The 14,969-nt window shown below is 39.5% G+C and overlaps 2 protein-coding genes across 2 annotated transcripts in view; both read right to left on the reverse strand.

Moving 5' to 3' along the window:
• Nucleotides 1-1,083, reverse strand: part of LOC140946304 (adenylate cyclase type 3-like) — a 33,527-nt gene extending 32,444 nt beyond the window's left edge. Inside the window, exon 1 of the mRNA XM_073395400.1 lies at nt 876-1,083. The gene's annotated coding sequence lies outside the window, so the exon portion shown is untranslated. The remainder of the gene's footprint in view (nt 1-875) is intronic.
• A 1,428-nt stretch (nt 1,084-2,511) lies between these two features.
• Nucleotides 2,512-14,969, reverse strand: part of LOC140945195 (uncharacterized) — a 36,614-nt gene continuing 24,156 nt past the window's right edge. Inside the window, exons 10-21 of the mRNA XM_073394248.1 lie at nt 13,987-14,197; nt 13,518-13,605; nt 12,081-12,148; nt 10,464-10,653; nt 9,829-9,905; nt 9,585-9,629; nt 8,232-8,331; nt 6,973-7,079; nt 5,913-6,005; nt 5,783-5,816; nt 5,067-5,137; nt 2,512-4,225 (exon numbers count right to left, since the gene is read on the reverse strand). Coding sequence (XP_073250349.1) covers nt 3,985-4,225; nt 5,067-5,137; nt 5,783-5,816; nt 5,913-6,005; nt 6,973-7,079; nt 8,232-8,331; nt 9,585-9,629; nt 9,829-9,905; nt 10,464-10,653; nt 12,081-12,148; nt 13,518-13,605; nt 13,987-14,197 — 1,325 coding nt within the window. The 3' untranslated portion in view covers nt 2,512-3,984. The remainder of the gene's footprint in view (nt 4,226-5,066; nt 5,138-5,782; nt 5,817-5,912; nt 6,006-6,972; nt 7,080-8,231; nt 8,332-9,584; nt 9,630-9,828; nt 9,906-10,463; nt 10,654-12,080; nt 12,149-13,517; nt 13,606-13,986; nt 14,198-14,969) is intronic.

The raw sequence follows: 14,969 nt of genomic DNA on the forward strand, positions 1-14,969 counted from the left end.
CAAGCACTCTGACCACTCCAAACAAATTCTTCTCAAGCAGGCGGATTTCAAGGAAAGACTAGAAGAATTTCAAAAGCACCTAGATAGGGAAATTTTTCCATAAAACTTAATACTCTCTTCATGCTGTAATTAATGAACAAAAGCACTCCAAAGAAACCTTAAAGCTAAGAAAGAGGGAGAGGAAAAAAAAAAACATTTTGCCCTTTTTGTCACGCAGTATCGACCATCAGAATAAAAACAATCTTATGAAACAGTCACAACTGAAAAAAAATACAACCCGTCAATACGAAAGACCTAACTGGAACCTCCAGTTATATTATACAAACGAGGAAGGACTCTAAATTAATCATATTTGTAAAAAAACGTTTGCGAAAGACTCAAAATACGGTTTGGGAAAGACTCAAAAACGTTTGGGGAAGGCGTGACTGAGTCAGACCTATGAACGAACACTTAGAGTGAGACCTACTGAGATAAGTAACACCACATAACGAAGGGCTGAGGATCTGGCAAAATATATTCGCTATAACGAGCGTAATTCTCGTCCATACATTCTACTATTATAAGATGAAGAATATGACTAAGCGAGGAATTCAGTCATTCTAACGAGACCCACTACACAGAACTCGAACCAGGGACTTAACTGTTGAACAGAAGTTCACACTTCGTTTCTCCTTCTTTTTTCACGATATCAAACTTGTGCAAACCTCGCCCCACTTTTATTTGAGTGTATAAACTAATATTATTTTGAGGCAAAAAAATTGATCAGTTACATTTTCAACAGATCATTGGTCACATTTAGAAAGTTGGCACTGACACTGAACTCGGAACTCAAAAGTCGCAAGTGGCCTTGCTCAGCCACAGTATACTTTACTTACCAGCTGACTTGTTGACATCCCTGTTGTACCGTGTTTTTATAGTAGAAGTAGCATGTTTTGGATGAGTAGTGAGCGTGTAGGCCTGCAAAATCCCCGCGTAGATGAGTCACGCGGTGAGAAGGACCGAACATGTTGTTTATATAAGTTGAAGTTGAACCCAGCAAAAAACCGCTGACGAAATACTTCAATGCGAAGAAATCTCCAACAAATACAAATGATGTTTTTTGCAAAACGTTGGACACAAGACAGCCGAGATATCGTGATTCAAAGACTGTGAATCATGTGTGAATTTTAGGATTTTAGCGTGGACTTTATTGTATCAATTTTCAAGCTTTGTAGCAGAAGACACCCTGTGGCCCCTCGGCTTCGCGCGGCCCCTGGCACCGTTTTTAAAATACCCGCTGAACCACAGTAGTGGTAATAGTGACAAATATTGCATATCACCGTCTCATCTAACATAAATGTCATAAGAATAACGAAAACGACCATCATAAACGACAAGCTGTCGACAAAACGTAAGGAGAGTTACCCTGGGTACCAGAGGTTTTTCTCGCGTGTGGCGGGACCGGAATTTTCGGTTTTGGCCGAAGGCCGACACAGCTTCGGAAGGTGTGAATATTGGTATTGGGATTTACAGGGGTGCGGAGGGGAGGGGGCGGGGGTGGGTCTTTTTCTCGGAAATCATTACAGTGGACTCCCGATAACTCGAACCTTCAAGGGAAATCGAAAAAAGTTCGACTTATCGGGAGTTTGAAGCAAATCACTGGAAGTAAGGAAACAAGCAAATCGACGGAGAGGGAATGCAATTAAGCAACAATGTAAACGGGAGTGGACACTGAATTTGACCTGGAGTGAAAAAATAGTAAAGACCAAGAATTGACACGATTCTTTTGAAATAAATTCAACGTTTCGAACTTCAGTACACGGTTTTTTCCCCGACTTGTCACGCGCTTATAACATGGTTCGAGTTATCGAGGGTGGAATTATGTAGAAATGATCTGAAGGGAAACAAAAATTACTTCGAGTTAGCGGGAGGTTCGAGTTACCGGGGGTAAAATTACAGTAAATGTAAGAAGGAAATCCAGGGGAAATCGACATTGGTTCGAGTTATCGGGAGTCAACTGTATTTATCAAATGACGTTATGGCGGCCATGTTGGTGCACAAAGCGATTGAACAGCGGCCATATTGGTGTAAAAAATTTTGGGGGGATTAAACTTGTTTTCTCTTGCAAAAACTTTCTAGACCCTTTCTATTGTTCCAAGAAATGTGCATAGCTGCTGAGCACATGAGTCAGGAGCCTAAAAGGCAGACCAGGCGAGCCAGCATGAGTGTATATGAAAGAAGTGATAATGTCACGAGTGAGGGACAAAAAATAAATCTTGTTATCCCGAGAGGATTCGAACCCATGCCCTTTCGATCACAGGGTGGGCGCTCTATCCACGTATAGAGATTCACCGAGCTTAAAAATCAGCACCTTTTTTTTTAAACAGCAATTGGTAAGTGAAATGGGCACTTTCTTCTGAATATCATGCATCCGCCCCTGAATTTTAATAATGAGGGCCTTAAAGGGTGAAGGGTAGCGATATCTAGAAAATGCTTTTATGACCAAACACAAAAATAAGTATGCATAAGACATCCTTGAAGTCATCATTTATTTCATAATTACTTGTTAATCTCGTGGCCCTAGGAGCCTGTGAGAGCCATGGTGATTTTTCAGCCGAAAGTAATTCTCAACTCTCACATGTGTGGGGGCCTTCAAGCTCTTTGAACTGGAACAAAACAAGTAAAAAGGTAGAAATTTGTGTCCTGTGTTGTTGAGACATGCTTGGCAAGGGTATACACAAAGCAGTGGAAGAAAGTGAACAATGTCGCAACTTATTTTATTCCATAAACCATTTTCACCGAGACCATAATGTACCTTGTTTACCCCCCAAAATTTGGAATAAATATTGTCTTCGATTTCTCTTAGGGCGACTGTAATACCAAGGAGAAATAAGGAACAATGGTTATTAAAAACTTCGGGGGTGGGGGTGGGGGCAAACAAGGTGCATTATGGTCTCGTGCAAATGGTGGGTAATCATAAATGCACGGAAAAACCGAATGTGGTTTAGCTCATACGAGTGACAACTTCAATCTTTACTCAACATAAAAGTAACACAAAAATATAATAAAAGTTCTGAAATAAACCTGTTCTGACGAATTTCATTGTACGGGAAGCAAAGGAAACTATTCAGAGGGAAGTGCCATAACCACCATACTCGAAGAACGTTCCGTTCCGTTTGTTTTTTTTTGTTTTCACCTGGCTGATGCAAAATACGCCTTCAATAGTGAGGAGGGTAGTGGGAAAAATGACCAGTATTTTGTGGAAAAGTGTCAAGAAAGGGTATGCAAAAGTTGGTACCATTTGAGTATGATGGATATGACCATGCAGCTCTTTTTAATTTAAACAGAGGAGTTAAGCCATGACTAAACTAGCGATTTTGTGCTGAAAGAAGAGACTTTGGACACAAAAATTGTTACGCGACATTCACTCAAAATGCGTCACTGGTTTAGTACAACGCTGACATAAGGCGGAGGAAGTAACATCAAACAAAAACTTTCCTTAACAAAACAATTTGCGCGCAGAAGTGGTAAGTAGTGTTTATTAACGGCGTTTTCGTCTTTTAAAATCATCTTATTTAAGAAAAACAACACAAATTTCTCCTCCTCACCCCAACTGGCAGGAACATTTACACTCTTCAAGTCAAAGCTTGAGTAGATGACAGCTATCCACGTGAGCTTTGATGTGGTATGGCTAATGCGGTGCAAGGTGCTACTGAGTTGACTGCTAAGGTACGTCTGTAAGTTCCTGGGCAGTAGTTTGTGCTGGGCAGAGTCATTAGACGCCTTTCCATTAAATGATTATTCAAATTAAAGGGAGCCAAAAACAAAATTTAAATTCGGCATTTCCAGTCTATTCTGTCCACTCTTTCGGGTCATAACTTGTAGATTGATGCGGAGGACATGCAACAGCCATTATATTTGCGTCTGATTACTGCCTTTTACAGTCCACTTCATGAGGGCCCCTTGTTTACACCCTACCCATCCTCTCGTTAACTTCACATTATCTCAAGATATAACACAGTTTGCGGGGTCTTGCATGTCGTCGTGTTTTGGTTCGACCGGCGAGTCAGCTATCACAGCTCTCCCAGGAATCCGCGAGCTGGATTCTACATTTCTATACTCCTGTTTTTCGTCTCGTGTTAAGGAGAGATCGCTCCCTTGAGGGGTGATAATAGTAGACGCTTTTTCTGTACTTTTTGATTTCACATGCAGTTGCCTCTTCATCTCTTCTAGCTCCATTCGCAGACTGGTAAACAAAAAGTAATACAAAGGCCAGGCTTAGTTAAAGAAACTGAGGGTTTTGAGGGAGGGTTGGGGAAAGAGGTATTAGCGACTTATCCTGTTAAAGCGATAATCTCGCTGACCACGCGCAAACACTGCACATAGAAGTTTTCGTGCATTAAATAGCTTACTTGAAAAGTACAGCACGACCTTAGATGGTGAATGCCCAGTAACATTACCTTATGACGTCATCTGAGTGAAATGTTTGGAATTCTGATTTGCGAGCAAGCTCTACATTATGAGCGGCAAGCAAACAGTGCCGCGAGAGAACGTGCGAGCGAGCAGCGAAGCCGCGAGAAGCGGAAGAAACGTAGATATCTCTATCTTTTCCCGCCCTTTGCATTTGTGCCTCATTTCGCGCGCTGTTCTTCACGAGGGACATCGTTACTCTCTCAGATGAAGAGCTTGCTCGCAGGCTAACGTTTATCTTTTTTAATATTCAAGTCATTCGGTTTAAATATGGCTTTCGGGATGGTCGATCAACAAAACCAAGAGTTCTGACTGGCTACGACGTTTACTTCACGTGTCAAGCTTCTCGTCAGCAGAAATGCTTAAGACTAGCAAGACGGTTCAACTGTCCATACATCAAAATTGACACCACTATGGCAGCAGTAAAGAGAATCTTTTAAAATAATAGAAGAATCCACCTATGGCGATCACATCCTTTTATGAATTAAAATTCTCCCGACCTCCGCTGAGTGAATTAATATTGACAGTAAGTGAAAAATGTCATGGTTGTTGATTAAAGTAAGAGGTCTTATCATTGCCTACATGTTGATCATTGGCGTCAAAACAAAATAAGTTACCTGTTCATTTCAGCGTTATACAGAGTCTCCTGTTCTCTGATGGTTTTCTCTCGCACTTCTTGTGTTGTGAACTGAACAAATGGAGAATGTCATAACACAGATAATGAAGTACTAAATAATTTATCAAACTTTTGAAATTAAAGAAAAATAAACACTTTTGTTGGTGAAATCCGTGTTACTCCTTTCACTGATATAATGAAAGATGACCTTCTTTCCTGTAAGGTGATCCTAACTTCTGGATTTGTGGAAAATATCCTGAGGTTGGACCATTCTAACGAAACTTTTAGGCTTTGGCAGTACTTTGACAGAGTACTATTTGTATTTTAACATTTTTCACAAAGAAATCTGGGATTTTTATCTTATTTGGATTTTTGGCCACTTTTAGTGAAAGGGTTGGATCGAGCTATTTAAGTAGGACAGCATCCTATGGTTTAAATTAACAGAATATATGCTTCTGAAATTACTCAATAAATGTTACGTTAATAATAGTTGATATCAATGATGTCCGATTTCGTATTTTCTTATGCACAGAGCAGAGATTGAAATAATGAAAACAGCAACCTTGAGGCTTTGAGTGGGACAAAAATAACACGAGATAAAGTATGGGGGGTGTCCATCACTGAAGAGATGACACGGGCATTTGAACGTGCGTTAAGGACTAACTAACGGTTACGACAATGAGGTCATTGGTAATGGCAAGAAATTGTTATTGATACCTCTTCGTTTCTACTCTTCTGACGAAAGTAGCATCTGCAAGATAAGAACCACTTTATTAACTCCAGTTCTGCAGAAATGAAAAGTGAAAAGATCAAAGAAAACAGAGACAAAAGAATGAAAGATTCATACTTTCCGTTCGGAGTCATGTATACCAGGCCAGGACAATTAACTATTTTAATCTCTACGACAAATCGCTCTTCCACTTGCACCCGTGTCGTGGGGCTAAAAGAAATTTTAAAAATTATCAGGATTTACAATGACTACGTCTAGTAATTCGAGGTACAGTAGTTAATAGAAAACACTCGGGTTAATATGAGGTAACAGCTCGACAATAACTGGGCTTTTTCCTATTGCAATCCTTAATAAATTTAAACTTATTATATAACACTGGATTATGTCTTCGAAAAAGTGAATGGTTTCAAAAACATCAAAGACCAAAAAGAGCACATTACACACAAGACAGTTACTTTATCGAAAATAACCAATTCAGAAATAAGTTATTAAGCAGTAGGAAAGTGGCTGCGAGCTTTGGAAACAAAGTCTTTCCCTGTAGGGCGTTGGCAGGGGAGATGAATAGTACTAAAGTAATAAAACAAGCATGCGCAGGAGTACAAATAGTTTGTAATGAGAGTCAAAAGTACATATCCTCATGGTAACTTTAAGTGGAGCTCCAACATGAGCATATAAGGGTGTACCCGCGACTACCACTATCAGTTATCAGACATTAACTGTAGCCAGACTAGCCAATAATAAATAATTATTGGATGAGGTTTTATTGATATCCGGATAATCAAGGTAGAGGTAAGTGTTGTTAGCGGCGCCGAAGGTTTTATTATACATTGTTTTGAAGAAAAATAACAACAAACACACCGTCGCAAGCAACCAAATTGACATTGCTTTTGGAAATCATGCATTGCGCACGTAACATACTTAGTCAGTTATCTGCTAGCAGATGACTATCTAATCTGAATGCTGCGTTGATTTACAAAATTAACAGTAGGCTCTTAGCCGATGAAAAACCAAATACTAATGAGTACAATGTATAATAATACCTATGATGAGTGGACTAAACCAAGGGAAACTTCCCCTACTCTTTGCAAACCACAGAGTGGGTTCTTTTACGTTCTTTTCGAGTGACCTGATGAAAAAAGGATGAAGGAGACGAGGTCGGCAAGGCTTAATGTCTTACCTGTCACTTCTGACCACTGGTATGAAATGAACCTCATAGATGTGGTGTTTGACCGAAGGGTTGAACCGGTCCATACATTCATCTACACCAAGACGTAGCTGATCACGCTAGAAACAAAACATTAACAAAATATAATGTAAGGTAGCGTAACGTAACGAAAATATTTACGGAGCGCAATGTAACATAACGTAACGCAACATAGCTAAACGTAAGGTGAACGTAAGAAAAATAACATCAACAAAAGACAACGTAAGATGGCGTAAAAATACGAAAAATAACGTCGCGAAACGCAATATAACGTAACGCAAGATAGCCTAAGGTGACATAAAACGACCTAAAACGACAAGGTAAACAAATGACGAAACCGAACATAAAACGACAAAGATATTAGATCTTTTTTTTGAAGTGACAGAGCAGTATTCACTCGATTTTCGAAACTTTAACTGTGCTTCCTTTGGGTTTGTAACCACGCCTTACGTCTGGTTAAAATGTACTTACGGCACTTAATCTCAATAGCTGTTTTGAAATCTTAACAGTTCATGAACTTAAAGTTACCAGCGTCTAATTTCTCCTTAAAATATCAACATCATCATCACCGTGTCCCTCTGCTCAAGAAGGCACATTGGGTCATCGGTTTCTCCACATAAGAGTTAGCCCTAAGAGTGGTCAGCATCAAATTTCTCCTTGTAATATCAATGCTTTGTAAAACAGAGTGGTCATGAGAATTACAGACATGATCACACACGATGAATTTGCTTGATACTTTATCAACTTCTCCCCACTTATTTTGTAGGAAATTAATAGAGGTAACAAAGGAGAACTCAAATTTTGATCTTAGGGTTTCAAGGGTTAAACCTGTGCCCTACCCCCAACCTACATGGTCTGAGCTTTACCCTCCGACCTCACCGGCAAGAGTGGCTCTATCAGGAGACATTTCTCCCGGTGGCAGAGCTCTAGGATTCAATGAGAAGCTCAAGCTCCGCGACCGTGCACAAACATTTGGCAATCCAAAATAAAATAAATATCACTAATTAGAAATAAATATCACTCATTAATTAAACACTAAGATCATTAAAATACAGAGAGAGACCACCAAAGAGTAAAATGTATTGAATTTGAAAATCTCATCTTTGGTATCAAGAAGAGCATTGGGGAGAAAATGGGATGATGTTCCACGCGCTTAGTACTATTACTCTCTGTTACACAGAATAGTTTTAGTGTCTGAATATGTTTTTGTCCTAAATATTAACTAAGTGCACCTCTTTTCTTCCAACATTTACGCCACAGACAACTCCATCTTTGCGAATTCCAAGATAAACTGTACCACATTTACCACTGTTTAGAAAAGCGCACAGCGATCTAAGGGAAAGAAAATACAAAGAAGTTACATAACTACAAACGACCATGGGATAAATACATCAGAAGGATGACCAACGGCACACCGATTGCGGAAAAACGCTGAAACAGCAAAGCAAACATCCGAAATGTCCGATGATACGAAGTTTACTGCACATTGGCAAATGAAAAAATCTGGGAAATTCCAGCGAGGAGTCATCCACGACGACTAAAGGTGATGTTACACGAGACGATTCGCAACGACGATTTTTAGCGCAACACAGCGTTGCAACACCGTTCCAACATTGCAACGCTGTGTTGCGCTAAAAATCGTCGTTGTGAATCGTCCGGTGTAACATCACCATAAAATGTTTGACGAATGCACTCGATAGCGAGACGAGACGAAAATAGCGAAACTAAATAATGGAAAATTACGTCAAACTGTTCTATCCAAGAATTTCAACAAAAACGAAAATTACACACTAAAGACTGCTACGTGGATGTAAGTAAACATAAAGTAAGAACTAGCGTAAACGTTCGCAAAACGACATAGACTCGATGCCTCCGCGAAGGAACATTAAGTTTTCAGGGCTATTGCTGGTTTTCATTGTCACATCATCAAAAATCAAAATCAAATAGATATAAATAGATTAAGTCTAGAATCAGTGATATGTAAGGAGGTAAATATGCAAAGATCATCACCAAGATTCAAGTCAGCGCGTAATTTTACACAGCTTTGTATGGAGACGCCAAGTTGGTGTCCATTTGGATCGGCACCAACATAACGGTCAAAATTAACGGAAACGTCTATCACTGATTTTTGCTACGAAAGCGTAAATTCAAGTTAAAAAGAAATCATAAACATCTTTTTTCTACTGCAATGACCGTTTAGATGGCAAAATTCCCCGAAATAAGGCACTTTTTAACCTACATAACAGACCTCTAGGCCGCCATGTAAATGCCGCGTCACGCAAAAGCTTAGAAATTCAAGCGTACTGTACCACAAAACGAAGAGCCCTATTGAAGTGAAAATTTGTATGAATATAAGTTTTTAGCTGCTCTTACAGTCCATAAAAGAAAAAGCTCAGGATCCTTCTTAAGTATATTTTTGAATTTTGATGGCGTCATGTGAAAACCAGCAATAAACTCCATCCAAGGCAATATTGACACTCAATCGAGGCTGCATCTAGAAATATTTTTGGATGGCCAAGTACGATCGAACGCAAAAACCGTACAAAGGAAGATGAAATGCGCCATAGCAGTTTAACAAGTCTCACCTTTCTACAACCCTGCTGGACACATTATGGATATTGGACTGAGGCCTGTGGAACAATGTTGAATTAATATTAGTAGATCGAAATTACGATATTACGACCCTGTTGGACACATCATGGAAATTGGACTCAGGCCTGTGGAACAGTGTTAAATTAACATCAGTAAATCGAAGATGTAATAACATGGTTGAAACCTGCACTGCGCCTGATGAGAAGGGTAAGAGGTGGGGTGGGGGCGATAAATTACCTGAAATCGTGTAAGTCGTCTTCACTAAATGGCACGTGATAGCCTCGAACATAGTAACGTTCAATATCCACGTCCGTCTACATAAAGAAATGACGATAATGATTACTTATTAATAATCAATTTGAGTAACGTAAACGTGTAAACACTGACAAGATAATGTTCCGACTTCTCGGCGACCTCATGAGGCCATTATCATTCAAGGAATTGGATAAAAAATAACTGCGACTTTAAAAAGAGTTAATTAAAAGTACTCTAAACTTGCATAAATGAAGCAGAGCTAGACAAGGACCTTAGAACGGGTTGAACTTCTTGGCACGTTCTTCATGCGCGGGCATACAGTGGAAGCTCTCCTAACGGACACTGTCGTAAGCAGACAACTCTTCGGCCGCCTTCACAAAACCCTGTTTTACTCAACTCCTATACAAACTCTGTATTTTTACATTCTCGTAGTTAAGGACACCTTTTTCGCGTCTTCCACTGTAAATTACTGTTTCATGTATAGCATTTCGTTCACAAGATAGTCAAATTTGTCCCTTGTTTCAAATTTTTCAACATTATTACACAAGTTTATAAAATTGGTAACAATATGAATCAACATCACACTAGAGTTAAGGAAAAAAAATCGAGTGTCGCACATCATCAACAGATCTTGTTACAGGAGGTGGCTTGTTAGCCGTCACCAGTCTCTCTCCATCTGTGTCGTCATCAGTGTAGCTGTACTCGTTGTCAGTGAATCCGTCGGATTCCCCGGTCGAGCTCTTCTTTCCGCTCTCACGTGATAATGCAACAAGTGTTGGTTTGGGTTCTACCTCCCCCTTACGCAACCTGATAAATAAGAGAGAGAACGAGTTTAAAACAGTTTTACGGACCCAGGTTATAAGTAAAGAAAAATAAAGACTGAGAACAAGATAAGTTAACCACAACACAGAAAGTCCGCCTGGGCCCAGTTGTGCGAAAGGGGGACAACGCTATCCGCGGGATAAATCTCTACCCAGTATACAGTGCGTAGTTCTAATTTTGAGTCTGTGACTACACAAGGACGCCTCGCGGATGCGTCGGCAAATGTTTGACCAAAGCCAGAACTTTCCACAAAAATTTATCCAAGCAGAAGTATTCACAAAAACGTCTTTTGGTCCGGTTGAGCTGATACATGTTCCCACAATATTGCATCGCGCTGACTTCCATTCTAAGCTCGATGAAGAGATCAATAAATAAAACGATTACAAGTACATGCAAGTCCTGGTAAAATGGAATCTATTCGCCATCATTTAGAAGCAAGAAGTTATTAGCCTGAGGGAGCTTTAGGGCCTGTTTACATGGAGGAGGGGGACCCCAGGTAGGTGAGGTAACATGTGGTGGGTTACCCCACCTATTATGTAAACGTGATCAAATTAAAATGAGACATTATATGGAAAGGCGGGTTCCCCCAACCTGAGCAGGTTAACTCACCTACCTGGGGTCCCCCATCTCCATGTAAACAGGCCCTTAGATTCTGAGACGAGGACAACTACGAGTACGAGATTTTCCCAATACTAAGTGGAGTGTGCGCGCGCGTGAACCAACGTCATTTTGGCGGGAAAATGTGTTAGCCGTCGTCATTCTACTACCAGTTTTAGGGAGAATATCGTAGTGGCGAAACCAGGTTATCACATGTTAGGAATTTTATCATTTAGCGATCGGTAGAAGGCTTTACCTCCTTCAACGGAAATAAGCGTGCTAACTTTGGTGGTGAAAAAAAGTACAATGAAGCTTATAACCTTACAGAATGGGCGAGAAAACTTAAAATTAAATATCGTCCTCGTCCTCCAATCTAAAGCTCTCTATAAACTTTCGCAAAGAGGTCCAGGAAACGTTAAGGACTGTTACTAAGGACACTAGAAAAAAATTGGCCAATAGCTGACCGGCGCATCCCCAGAAACGATCCCAGAACAACAGCCCACAGCTTTCGAGATCTTAAAATTCAGCATGATTAGATAGCCAGTCTTGGAGGACGCAAACAAAGAAAATGAATAAATCATGTTTATTCATGTTCAGTCACTTAAGACTCGCTATCTAATTATGCTGAATTTCAGTCAATCGAAAGCTGTGGCCGGTTGCAGAACGAATTTTGGCTCAAGTTCTGTTTTCTTTTCTTAAGAGGCGAATGGGATTTTCATTTTCGTTGTCGCATTTTTTTAAGGGGGAAAAAGGAGCCACATTTTAAAAACACAAGGTTGACAGCATTGACAACAGTCCTATATCATTACACGTACCTTCGTCTTCTTCTTCGTCTGCGGAATGGAGCCTCGTCATCAGATACAGATAAAGAAAACTTTTTCTTCTGTTGATTAAAAAGATTATGTCGTCTAAAGAAATATGAAAGTAGTGCCCCTTCAGCGCCAGAGACTGTCAAGTAGAACATAAGACCAAACTATTGCATAGCTACTGAATAATATACCACTGAGACCACGTTCTTCTTGCAACAAGACCAGAAAACAAGATCATAAAATTGATATCTTTAAGCTAACGTATAATTTTATTTTTATTACGTCGTTAATAAATAAACATGGCAGAGATTGAAAAGCTGGGTTTGATACAGATACTGCTAAACTTACAAATGCTAATTTTAATACAAAAATAAAAATTTTAAAATACCTTGGAGTTCGGAAAATGCCTTGTCGTTAAGAACAGAAATCTGTACATATTTTCTGAGCGATAGCAGTCGATACTTTAACAAAAGGCTCTGACAGATAGTCACTTTCTATTTATGTATCTACCTTGGCATGAGGGCTCATAAATTCTTTTTTTCTTTATGGGAGAAAAACCCAGCTACTTCTCTTTTCTCGTCGCAACTTTCGAGAAATTCCCTGAAAATCTTCAGATCATACGCCTTTCCTTTGTACTGAGCTCGCTCTCTTGCAGTTAAGAAAACGGGTCACATCTTCGTCGCTTATTCAGCAAACTTGGGAAAGGCGAGAATCGTGACTTCGCTACTCGATACGACAACTGGTGTTACAAACGAAGAATATGACACTTGGTTCTCGGAAGTAGTTGTCATATCGATTCTACGACTGTTTTATTTACCAGGAAGAAACACTCCCGTCCAAATAAAAATTGAGTCTATACAGGTCAAAAAATTTTGACGGACCGTTACAACCCCTAGGGCTCTTAAATCAAAATCAAGTAGCAAATGCCACCAGCCAATGAAATTTAACTACATAGCACATGATAACCAGTCAAAATCAAGGAGAAAATAGTGACCAGGTAAGTTGTCCAGCTTCAACTGGAAAAGAAAAATGGATGAAACTAACTGGTCCAGTGACTTCTATTCACATATTTTTTCTTTAGGCTTTGACAGCTTGTTAAATATACAAAAATGTATTTAAAAAAAACAAAAGTTCATCACGCGGTCGGGTCCACATTCCGATAATTTCATCCAAAGTTGTAACCGATCATGTTTTTGCTTTGGAATCTTTCTCTTACATTAATATATATTAATTGGTAATAGGACTTCGTGTCGTACAATTCAGGGGTAATCGGGCTTGTAATTTCAAATCGCCCGATTAATCCACTGCACACAGTCCTATTACCATTACATTATCAGGAGAAGCCATTCCTACGCAGTCACGCATGTTGTTCGTTTTAAAAACGTAGCCCTTGTTCTAAATTTCTTATTTACTCATCCTCACCGAGCAAACAAGGAAGCATACCTCGTCAATGACGCTCCTGGCATCGTAAGATCTGCGTACGGGAACTGGTATCTCATTAATCTCTAATATTCCATTCTCCAAAGTTGTACTGTGAATAAGAAGGAATGCGAATTAAATGAAGAGAATTGATATTTGTAACAACTTGCTATCATTTGTTACAATGAGTTTAGATATGCTAGGAAATAATTATACATTAACATAGTTACGTAGACAGACGAGGGAAGGAGGGATTGATTGATGGATAGATAGTTTATTTTATATAACCTTTCAAGCCAACGTAAATGGTAAAGCCAATTTAAATGGTAAAAATACGAGAAATATGTCAAATAACCAAATAATTAATAACTTTAAAAATACGTCTATAAAAGCGATAAGTTCCTAAAAAAATTATAGCATACTTATTCAAGTTCAATTTGAATTACCTAATACCAAAATGAATCTGAAAACCAAAAGAAGAGCTGTAGCTTACATAGAATTTCCCAGTAAATTCTTGATTGCTTCAAGGCATCTTTCCTTGACGGCATCACTTTCACTGGCGAAGTATAACTGACCCAGAATTATTAAACCATCACTGTCTGCTAAACGACAGCGATTAACATAGGAGTCTCGAACCAAGTTTTGAATTCCTCCAATTGCAAGAAGAAGGATTTCTTCATCATGCTGAAATCTCCGGCAAACATCTGAAGAAGGTAAACGGTTTTTATTGCAAAACACACTCGTTTAAAGTTCTGTGAAGTGCATCATATTGAACTAATCTATTCAAAAAACAATTCACACAAAAGTTGTGGCGAGCACCGCATAAGATAGACATCCAGGGCCCTTGAAAGGAGACTGGAAGAACACCAGAAGCAAACGACACCCCCATAATAGGGGTACATTGGTCTGCCAGCTGCGCGATGAAGTGTCCTTTGCAATTAACAGTTTGTTTTTCAGGCTTGACTGTACAGCTGCTCAGAGATAGAGATATACTGGGAAATGCCGAATACTAAGGACTGTGAAGTTGAGTTACAACAAACAACCGAAGCTATAATTTTGTTTTCGCGTCAAGTCTGATTGTATTTATCTGAAATGACTTTCCCCCTTCTCAAAAATTCAAGTATTAAATCGTCTCATTGAAGGAAGGACGGGACACGCACATTCCTCTTGTTTTCGCGCCCGCCATTTTGTATTTTTTCGACATGCTCAGAACTTTATTGGCCTTGCCATAGGTAACCCAAACACAACTTCGACAGTCTGTGGATATCGTCCAAGGCCTGCCACGGGATCGATTGGGAGGTGTCGGAATGACAGACCAGAAGCCCATGGATATTAAAGGAAACATCAAGGGAACCATCCACATCAAACGTCACCATCAATGCGTAAGATGGTGGATATGAACTAATCACTATTATTAACTACTTCTTTCCACGTGACTCATTTGAATTGAGGTCATGTGACAGCAATCGCTAAAGA

This window comes from Porites lutea, chromosome 8, assembly GCF_958299795.1.
Source record: "Porites lutea chromosome 8, jaPorLute2.1, whole genome shotgun sequence".
NCBI lineage: Eukaryota > Metazoa > Cnidaria > Anthozoa > Scleractinia > Poritidae > Porites > Porites lutea.